This window comes from Atta cephalotes (genome assembly GCF_000143395.1).
Source record: "Atta cephalotes unplaced genomic scaffold scaffold00037, whole genome shotgun sequence".
NCBI lineage: Eukaryota > Metazoa > Arthropoda > Insecta > Hymenoptera > Formicidae > Atta > Atta cephalotes.
In genome coordinates this window covers 2,629,033-2,640,433 of record NW_012130101.1, presented here as the reverse complement: position 1 = coordinate 2,640,433, position 11,401 = coordinate 2,629,033, and the positions used below count along the sequence as shown (strand labels likewise).

At 34.5% G+C, this 11,401-nt stretch overlaps 2 protein-coding genes across 2 annotated transcripts in view; one reads left to right on the top strand and one right to left on the bottom strand.

Annotated features, from left to right (window-relative positions):
* The window catches only part of LOC105621845 (histone deacetylase 6), a 10,386-nt gene extending 7,841 nt beyond the window's left edge, over positions 1–2,545 (top strand). Inside the window, 8 exon segments of the mRNA XM_012203285.1 lie at positions 8–98; positions 100–299; positions 381–576; positions 684–813; positions 1,030–1,617; positions 1,697–1,860; positions 2,047–2,334; positions 2,465–2,545. Of these exon segments, the coding sequence (XP_012058675.1) occupies positions 8–98; positions 100–299; positions 381–576; positions 684–813; positions 1,030–1,617; positions 1,697–1,860; positions 2,047–2,334; positions 2,465–2,545 (1,738 nt within the window).
* Positions 2,546–3,893: 1,348 nt separating this feature from the next.
* LOC105621798 (GPI mannosyltransferase 4) lies at positions 3,894–7,107 on the bottom strand. Its single transcript, XM_012203249.1, has 5 exons — positions 7,096–7,107; positions 6,557–6,728; positions 6,079–6,479; positions 5,237–5,775; positions 3,894–4,812 (listed from the first exon to the last, which is right to left on the bottom strand). The coding sequence occupies exons 1-5, from the start codon at positions 7,105–7,107 to the stop codon at positions 3,894–3,896; spliced, it is 2,043 nt and encodes a 680-aa protein (XP_012058639.1).
* Positions 7,108–11,401: the final 4,294 nt, after the last annotated feature.

Genomic DNA, 11,401 nt, shown 5'->3' with positions numbered 1-11,401 from the left:
TAGACCACATTGATGATATCAAAAGAACATCAACTTTAAAACTCAAGGAATTGCAAAAGCAAGCCTCAGATTACAATTCTGTTTATCTTCATTTTGTAAACATGGTCAAGTGCCTGCATATCTGCTGGCTCTCTTTTACAAATAGTGGACGCGGTTTTGAATGGAGAATGCCAATCCGGAGTAGCCATTGTAAGGCCGCCTGGACACCATGCTGAAAAAGACATTGCATGTGGTTTTTGTATATTTAATAATGTTGCTGTGGCTGCAATGTATGCTGTACAGTTTTACCATGTAAAGAGGTATAATACTAAATAATTTGGCTTTTTAAACAGCAATAAAAATAACTTAGATTAGAAAAATATAATATACATTTATTATAGGGTGCTAATAATAGATTGGGATGTGCATCATGGAAATGGAACGCAATCTATTTTCGAAGAAGATCCAAAAATCCTTTACATTTCTGTTCATCGTTACGATAATGGCAACTTCTTTCCAAATTCTAAGCTTGCTAATTATACAAGCACTGGTTTAAATGCAGGCGAAGGATTCAACGTGAACATACCGTGGAACAAAGTAAGCAATATTATATTTATTTAAAAAATATGTTTCATAAGCAATTATTTGTATATACAGTTTCATATAATTTAAAAATTATTGACTACATTCATTACATTTAACAGAAAGGAATGGGGGATGCTGAATATATAGCAGCTTTCCAGCAAATTGTAATGCCTATCGCTTATCAATTTAATCCAGAACTAGTCCTGATTTCGGCCGGATTTGATGCCTGCATTGGTGATACACTTGGAGGTAAATCTATTTTAACATCAAAATCAGTTATCGTTTGTATTTATCTCAGATATTACTTTTGAAATATATAAAAATTTGTCAGTTTCCTCACCATGTATTTATATATATGGTATATAAATGATATAAAATGTATTCATATTAAAAAAATTTTTTTATATATATTTTAATAACAGAAAAATTTGATTCCCAATAAATTAATTATTTTTTATTTTTCAGGTTGTCTCGTAAGTCCAGAACTCTATGGCCATTTAACCCATTGGCTCTCATCCCTGGCCAATGGTCGTATAATCCTAAGTCTCGAAGGAGGTTACAACATCAACTCCATCTCTCACGCGATGACTATGTGTACAAAGGCACTCCTGGGTGATCCTTTACCGATGTTGGATCCTAATCTCATTCCTTGCACTAGCGCGATCAATTCCATCAATAATGTACTGAAGACTCACAAGAAGTTCTGGCCCAACCTGCAGTATGGAATGTCCTTACCAAAAGAGAGACTACTTTCCAAATTTAAGACAATTCCTAACAAACGTGAAGAGCAAGGAAAAAATGCGGATAAATTGAAACAAATATTTATGGAACCAAAGATCGCCTTAGAAGGAATTGAGAGCGAAAAACTAGACTTGAATCTGGCGATTGATAAGAACTGTTTGAATTTAGTGACGGACGAGGAAATTTCGAAGTTAACGTGCGAAGTAGAGAATATTAAAATAAAAAATTTCGAATTACACGCGATGAAAAACGAAGCGGTTGAAGCGAAAAGAAATTCTGAATTGAAGCAGAACGAAACGAAAAATCTGGATGGTATACATCGAATTCATTTTAATTAATCTTAATAAAAGTAATTATTGTGTCTTAACTGAGAAATATATTTGATTGGCAGTGTCACAAAATATACAAAAATGTGTGAACGAGACGCATCAATCAAGAGGTAACCAACAAGGAAATTCTGACATACACGAAGACCGCGATGATGAAGGAGCAGCATCTTCACAATCCGGAACACGACCCATAACTCTATCGGAATATCTCTCTGACAATCTGCAGGTGAAATATTTATTATTATGATATAAAATATTTTTTTATCAATAACTTCTTTGAAATTATTGATAAAATAATTAATAATTGATTGTTGTTATATAATAGTGTAATATATAATATTATATATACTTATTATTTTAGTATAATGCAGATATATAAATAAAATAATTATGTATTTTTTGCTGTATTTAGGCTCTGACGACAGGAGAAATGTTCGCGATCGTGCCCCTGCAGGACTGTCCACATCTGTTCACAGTCAACGAGGTTCCTCCAGGTGGAATTGATGTAACTACACCGTGTGTCGAATGTGCCAGTATCGCAGAAAATTGGATTTGCTTGCAGTGCTATACTGTGCATTGCGCCCGCAGTATTAATCAGCACGCGATGCAGCACGCAGAAGAGTTCGAGCATCCTATCACGCTCAGCTTTAGCGATATTTCTGTCTGGTGCTACAGTTGCGAAGCTTATGTCGATAATCCTGTGAGTAGTTCCTTAACATTAAAACGTTTTTCTTCGATAAGATAATTAACTTTTATAATAAGCTAAATAGTACTGTTTATATCAGAATTTATCTTTTTTCAACAATCTTTAATGCATACTGCATTTTTAGCGATTATATGCGGCAAGAAACGCAGCTCATCAAAGCAAGTTCAATGAAGAACTTCCCTGGACTTATAGCGAAAGTGCATAAACATACCTTAAGTAATTAAAGAAATATATTTTAAATAGTATAATAAAAAATATACAATATGTTTTCAATTTTTAGAAGTATATAATAACGTGTATTGTATACAGATAAATGGCAATGTTTTTATAAATTAAAAACTGATGTGTTAGAAAGAAAAAAAAAGAAAAAAAAGATATAAATCAGGGATAGTATCGAGGACTACTCGAGGAAATAATCAAACTATAAAAATGTTAATAATGTACTGAAATAATTTATTATTAACACCTCACTAGAAATTATTAATTGTACTGAACTGAAAAATATCTCGTATTAACTCAGTTGTAGAATTATACATAGTGTCCCGACAGAAGTTCAGTGTCTCAATAAACAAAAAAAGATTTCCGAGAATTTGTTTCTTTATTTCTTTTATAAGTAAATAATTCAACTATTTGATTCATAAAATATGCAATAATTCATACTATGTTAAAAAATTTCGGTACACTATGTATATTATATTTTTTATATACATATATAGATATATTTTTCCTTTCGAGAGAACGATCTCGATCTAAGATATATTAAAGTAGATATATTAAAGTCATTCACATGAAAGAATATAGAACAATAATAATAAGAATAATAATAATAATAATAATAATAATAATAGGAGGCTAAGCATCATACAAATCGTTACATCAGAGAAAATTGAAATATATACTTTTTTTATTTAATTTTTCAATGTTAAAAAATATTCATTCTATCTTCAATGTTGATTTTCAAAAGAGAAAGATAGAGAATGATTGGAAGAGAAAGAGAATTGAACAAAGGAAAGTTTTGTTTCATTTTTATATTTTATTTATGTGCCTTCTTAATTTTATTTTAGATACTTCGATAAATTACAGCAATAATTGGTTTTTCTGTAAGAGATTTTGATCACAGAAATTGCTACAGAAAGTATCGTATCTTATTATATTAAATTTTATCTTTTCTTGGTACACATAAAGCATAAACTTTCGAAAGGGAACAAAACAAATAAAAATAATTTTCAATTAATTATTGGTTGATATAATACGTCACTTCTTGATTAACATTCTATTAATTTTTTATAAGATGTCTTACATCTTATAAATTATAAATTATATATAATTTATACAGGAATATGTGACATGGAAAATCATTCCCATCGTTTTCCTCTTTTCTAATCCATTCTCATACACAAATTGCTTGCCTTAGGATCTTTCTTCTGTGTATAACAATATTCTTCGTATATTTGCCGCAATAAAATGTTGCTAATGTTCTGAATTATTTGTCAAAGAAACTGTATTAATAATTAAAAATAAAAATATATGAAATTTTGTACTTTTTAATTTATTCATTTATTGTGCCTCGATTTATTTTGTCTCAATTCAGGCACTAAATATTCGATTTTTAGCAACATTAATCTAAACTGTTCCATATATTCATAAATATCTTTTGCAATATCGATGATATTGCTAAAAATACTATCGCACTTTAAATTTAATAAATGTTCTAGTCTATCGAGTGAACGCAGTGACGGTAATTTCTCCACAGAGATGTGAGGATAAAAAGTCTTGATTACGTGAAACTTGAACAAGTGTGAATTATTGCTCAACAATTTCTCGAACTCGTTTACCGCAGAGGCCGGTAATGCGTAATACAACCTATAGGGAATATTTTTGATAGCAAACTTTTCCTCGCAATCCTTGATTTTCTTAGCGATGCTATCAAGTACCCATGATAGAGGTATGGAGCCTTGCTCGTATAAGTGAAAGTCCTGCATCAATTTGTACTTATGATTACTACTACTACGGTAGATCCTGCGAGTATTTCGCAACTGTAGCAACGCTGTCGGCAACGCATAACTGTACGAAGTATATAAGTGCACATGAGTAAGATATGGTTTAGCCTTCAACTCCGTTGTGACATAAGACACGAGCGGTAGAATTCCGCCCTGATGTACGAAAGCGTAGAAGAAAGTCAGCAACAGATTACTGATGTACCAAAGCATTAACTTCTTGGACGTGTGCTTCGCTGATTTGACGCGACTGGAGGATTTATCATTTCCATATCTTTGGACGATATCCAGACTAGGAACTTGACTCAGCTCAGGCGCGTAAAGAAACACTAGCGGAAAGAGCACCGGGATTATGAAACGAGGTTCCTGATGAGGAAAGAAAGACAACAAGGCGACTGGAATAATGAACGTGAATGTCATCAGACCTACAATGCTCTGCAGACGTGGTAGATGCAACCATTGTGCCTTCAGTCCGCTGAAAATGAATATTATTGTCAGTTAATTTTTTAATATCAACTATTTTGATCTATAATGTCTCTTTTTAAACAATTATAGGCTGTGTTCTGTTTCATGCATAATGATGCGCATGCATCATTTATCCTTGTTATTCACCGAATATTAAACAAGGATAAAAGATGCATTATGCACATCATATGTGAAGCGGAATGCACCCATATTATCTCCTGATATTTATTTCTTTTCAATTAAAAAATGTTTCAGACAAAAATTTTATGATTTAAAGCAAATAATGGTAAAATTAATTGTCGGAAAAAATCAATTTTCTGTGAAAACATGAAGGTCATGAATATTTCTTAAATACAATTATATGATTTTTTTTATATGATTCCTTAATTATTCTACATATACTGTTTAAAATCGGATCTCTGTATATGGCTCACCTGTGTATCATTTTCACAAATGTCAGCAATCCAATGATCCCTAGAATATTAAACAGCAATGGAATGTTTACTAAGAAATGCAGAAAACGAGGATGCAATCCATGTGATTCCAAATTTTTCGTGTTCGTATTATATTTGAGAAAATTAACCGGTGTCACCACAAAATTGTCAATTCCAACCTCCAATTGGCCTATCTCTGCCATCGTTAAATATCCAAAATAAAAACTGTCAATTAGAATGAAAAACAACGCAGCCGGTAGTCCACAGAGAACAAAGACAATCATTCTGAGATGAAAGTCTTTGAAGCCAATGCTCATCGAGTTCAATCCTCTTTGCAGCCAGAAGAAGATGGGAACGAAGGCAAACGCGACGAAAGTCGGCCTGTTGAATATCCCTATCATCGTTAACGTGGCCACCACAAAGCAGTCGTTCAGAGAATGTGAGGGTAGCAATGCCTTGAGCTTGTAGTACTTGACTCGCTCTACGGCAGTTGCTGCTTCATTGTATTTCATGGAGAGGTAATCACTTTGCAATACCACCTGATACAAAACAGAGATTTAAAACAATGTGAGATACAAACAATAACTAAACATTGAAATCTCTTAGTTAATTATACAGATGGGAAAAGACATTCCACTAATTATTGAGCTTCGTATTCTTTTCTTCACCATAATATAAACATTATATATGAAAATTAAATCATTCCACCGAAATGTAATTTTCCATATAATTAACGAATTTTTTAATTTAATAATTAGATTTTTCTTAAGTTTATAAGTTCCTTTTTGCGAATCTTATTGATTGTTTTTATATAGCTTAATATTCAAAGGAGTCAAACGTACTTTCTCTGAATATGCCATGCACCGAGAAACAAAGTACAACAGTGAGGCAGTCAACACCAGTTCAATCGAGTTGGACAATGTACGGGTGGCATAGGTCAGCATGACATAGGAGCTAGCGTACGTGACAAGCCTGACTCTGTAATTCTGTCCATACAAGAAACAGATCTTGTACAGAAAATAATCTGACAGAAAGGAGAGTGCACACATAAAAAGCCGGGGGAAGAGCACAAAGAAGTATGGTCTCTTTAATGATAATCCAAAAAAGTAAAATGTATATGGAGACAGTCTGTTGAGAATTGCGTAAGGCAAACCAACGACGATTTGAGGAATGAATATAGAACGTATTGGAAAGGTGGCGTTGAACTCCCATGGCATATAGACATCAATATCAAAGTGGTTTCCTATAAAAAGTGAACAAGTATGTAAATATATATTAAATATAAAGCAAATGCTAAAATATAGCAGGATGGTGACATACCAGAGATAACTTCAATGGACTGAAAGAACTCATCAGGATGAATATAGCCTGTCTGTGAAACAAAAGTAAGTACTACTCTCAATACTGCTAGAATCCAGTAGAGACCGATCCTACGCCGCATAGGTGCTGCAATTTGGTAGTCGTCGATGGATCTACGGTACTCGTTTTTGTGCTGAATACAAAAATTTTATATAGATACAAATATATAAAAGTAAGCTTGAATAAATAAGAATAACTAAAATCTATATATGTATATATGTATTAAATTGAGCAGTTTTGTTTATTTATAAAAAATGCAGAGACAAACTTTATCAAAATCAAAACCTTTTCAAAATGAGATATTCACCATTTTTTTTCTAATTAAAATTTCATCTTTCAGATTTATTATATAATATTATTATTATATAATATTTATAATATTATTATTATATAATATTATTATTATTATTATATAATATTTATTATATAATATTACTGAGTTATCATATGCATTTTGAAAGAAAAATTTTACAAATATTAATATTAAAATGTCAAGTTACCTTCAATGACATGTTTTTTTATTAGTTTATCATAACTTAACCTTATACAATAACAGTTCTTGGACATTCATTCATAGAAAAAAAATATGGAGTCATGAAATACCGCGATTCTTTTCTAATTTATTACGACCGAGATACATAGAAAATTGCATTATAATTACGATATTCGTTATCAGAAGCATTGTTTGCGGGATACTTGTTAATTGACGAAGAAAGTTTGGAATATCTTGTCTTATCTTTTATAATTAATGGCCCTGGTTCTCGTTGACGAGGTAAACTTGGCCAGTCGTTTCCCAGCACCTCCAATCTTCTAACCTTCCAGGAGTCAAACCGTAGAGACGAAAAGAACTAGAATCAGAAAGAGCGTCAGTTTCCCCCCTCCTCTCCCGACAAAAAACCCCACGCATCATTCAAGATGAACCGAGTCAAGCTGCGCCACTCTCGGCCAAGTCACACTCGGATACCGAGAAGAGAGAAGAGAGAAGGAGGGAGAGAAAGCAGAAAAGGAAGATCAATAATTGCAGAGATTGTTTGAAAAAAAAGAGGCGAAGAGGCAGATTTTAATCTGAGGATCTATAAGCATAGGGAAAATATCATTAGAAAAACGAGAGAGTTTTCTTGATAAATTTACCAAGGGGAGCGAATCTACCGCGAGATAAGAGGTAATAAAAAATTACATGGTTGACATCCTGTCTAGGGATACCGCATGTATAGGCCAGAGAATCCACCATGTTTTTCCTATGCAAGCTGAAGTTTAAGTAATAATATTTGGCACGAAGTTTGTTAGTCAAAACAATCTCCTGGCGGTTGAGTGACTTTTTCTAGTACCATGTCATATTAGAGGAGTTAGCGTAAAGCGAGGCGTAATGTTGTCCTGTAGTTCTTGAAGCGTCTTCGAAGTATTTATTGAAACGAGAGATCGACATTTTGTTGGCTTCCAAGATCAGATCAGAAGTAGAGAGTTTAAAGTTGTTCCTTCTTCCTTCTAAAGTAGCCTCCTTAGCCGTCCATCCGCTATTTCGTTACCTAGAATATCACGATGAGCCGGGATCTAGATAAGAGTGATGCCTTTGCTATAAGAGAGGCGAGGAGACGCTTGATCCAGTGTATGATATAGTTAGAATTAATAAGTCTTGGAGCCAATAGATTCCAGGACGCTCTTAGAGAAAATCACTGCCTTGGAGTAACCAATGTCCTGAATTAAAATAAGCGATTGGAAGATCGCTCAGGCTGTAAACACGGTAGCCTCTGAAGTCAACCTGTGTCGGAAACTGACTTCTGGAGAGTAAGTTGTCCTGTGTATCCCTGCTCTTCCATTTTGGAGCCGTGTGTAAAAAGCAATGGCTGAGTCGAAGATCAATGGAGTTGTCTAAGAATTCCTATTTAATAGCACAGTTAGTTTTCTCCTTGTCTGAAATAATTTGTTTATAATCCGATCAGAGCATAAAATCAGAGTAGGAAGTTTCGAATGCAAGGTGAAAAATGGATTGGAAGATATTATTAAAAGCATTGTTATTAAGGATATAATATTTGAAGGATGGCGATATTGAGAGAATTCTTGATTTTTCCTCAGATAACAAGCTCCTTTTCATGGAGCTAAGACTGCGGATAACTGGGTTATTATGGTATGAAGCTAGTGTCATAGAGAGGAAGTTCGATATAATATAGGTAATATAATATAGGATATAATATAGGTAAAGTTGTAGAATTTTGGCATAAAAGAAGAAGAAGCAAAAATATGACTTTGGAAGTGAGAAAAGTTTTTAAAATCAAGAAGCGTATTGTAAAAAGGCGGAGAGAGGGAGCTTGGAAGCAACTATTTTTCTAGCTTCCACAAGAGGAATATTTTCCTGCGCGGCCAGGCCGAGGATAGTCTTATGCTTAGTAATGATAGGACATGTGTGCGAGGTTGCGAGATGATCCCCCTCGCAATTGATACACCTGGCATGTGCTTGATCAATTGTTTGAGAGCAAGAGTGATCTTCCTCTCTAGTGAGTCCACAGAAGAGGCATCTTGGCTTGGTGCTTTTACAGTCTCGACTGATATGGCCAATTCTATAACAAACGTAACAAATCCTGGCTTTTGGAATATATGCATCGACGTTGTATAAAGCATTAAATAAAACTACTTCCTTTGGGAGTGATTGTTCTGCAAATTTTATACAAATTGTTCGCTAGGACACGTAAGTGACCTTGACTGTCATGCGTCTGTTTAAGTGTTGTACGTGTCAAAGTACTTGACCGTTGAGATTAGATTTTCTTTGAGACAGCGAGATGGACTAATCAATATCCTTGATAATTCCAGTGTGAAGGACTTTAAAGGATGGAATGAAAGCTCGAAAGTTGTTCTTATCAAAGATAGGATTAGAGATCACGCGTCTGTAGTCTTAGTCTCTATTATGGCTTTACCGGCGCCAAGCCTTTTAATAAGAAGACTATTTATTACTCTTTATAGACTCAGAAATAACGCGAGAAAGTACAGAAAAATGCGTAGACTTATCCGCGTATGCATATATGACAAATGAGGGAATGTCATTTTTAGAGTATTTATTAATCGAGATGTTCCTCATTTTGGCGGGCGCCGACGTCGACGCACCTAAGTGGGATTCAGATACATTGTTCGATAAATTATTCTTAGAGTGAGGTGAATCGACGACCAAGACCTTCGATCTCACCTCGCTTGTTATCTCAGCACTATGCTTGCGGTACTAGATTTCTGATTATCAGCATCCATAAGAAGTGGCGAATTGATGGCGACGACAGAGTCTGGTAGGGAGGAGGTGTCACCACCGCCGCCATTACTGTCGGCGGCTTCCGCCATCAAATTAGTGAGTATTCGGTTCATATTCGTCCGAAGAAGAGGCGTCCGTCAAATGCACCAGAATCGGAATTGGAAGAAGAAGAAGGCAGAGAACTCGATTCCATTGAGGAGGGAGAGTCATATTATATATTATGCGATATTATAGACCTAACGACGGCTTCTATTTCCTCCCCCGATGTAGAGGGCTGGTGTCCCCCCATATGGGACCGAGAGAATATGATTTAGGAAAGACAATAGAGAGAAAGATGATAGAGAAGAGCACAAAAAAGAACACAGACTCACGCCAGCCCACTTAGCAGGCCAAATTAGAGCGAAAAAGCGCTATACAAACGATTTATGCAAGAAAAGCCCCGTAAAATACCGCAGCGAACGAATCCACGTGTGCATCTAATGCGTCATCTCGCGGAACTCCCATGAAGTTTGGAATAGTTTGGAGTTTCTTCTTCTTATGCTTCCGGCATAGCGCGATGTTCGTCGCGAGCGACACGCGATATCCAACGTGTACAGCTTTACCGATATTCTCATTCTAAAAGTATACTGTCATTGGATATCGCGTGACGCGTGACTAACATCTGGTGTGCCGGAGCTATTGGGCTGTATTTTCACGCTCGATGTTCGAATCGAGCATCAAAACAGTCACGTGATTAAAATTTAAGAATATCAAGGGATCAATTCTGTATCTTGAAAATTACAAAAGTGAATGAATTTATTATAATACTAATAATTTCATTGGTTAACATCTAGTAAATTTGCTCACTTTTCGACCTCCAATTTTGATCACGTGATCTATTTTGATGTTGAAAATGACCGTGAAATGAAAACCTAGCCTTAGTTAATGTCTCTTGTCTCTATGAAGTACGCGGAGACAATACGGTCGGATCACGATGTAAAGTTTTCCTAAAGCGATGAAATTGCGATTACATGTAGTGTAGTACGCAATATGCAGTACAAAAACTAATTAGATAATTATAGGAACCGCACAAACCGTGCCACTTGTTTCTTTTCTCTTCTATTAAATGCGTTCAGCAAATCGAAGGCGTCTGTTTGCTCTTTTATCTCGAAATCGTTCGGCAACTCGCATCTTTCTGTTACATGTCATCTCTGCGTTCGGTATTAACATTTCTAGAGCCAATCGAGCTGCTCTGGATTCAAAGAATTCGCAGAGCTAATGCAGATTTTCGCCTAAATTAAATTCATAATCTGTATATTTATGATAATGTATCCAATGATTCGTTAACACATAACGTACATTCATCTCTTTTAATATTTCTATTTTACAAATAATGTATTTGAACTATTATAATATCTGAGTCTACAAACAAATGCTATCAAATAGAAATTGATGGAGTTATTATTGATAGAGACATTATGTACTATATTAGATATACAACTTTGCTTCCGCCGTTTTTTTTCCGAAATTCGAGGCTTTATTGTAAAAAACTGGTTATACATTTATGATTCAAAGTATTGTCCATTGCTGGCTAC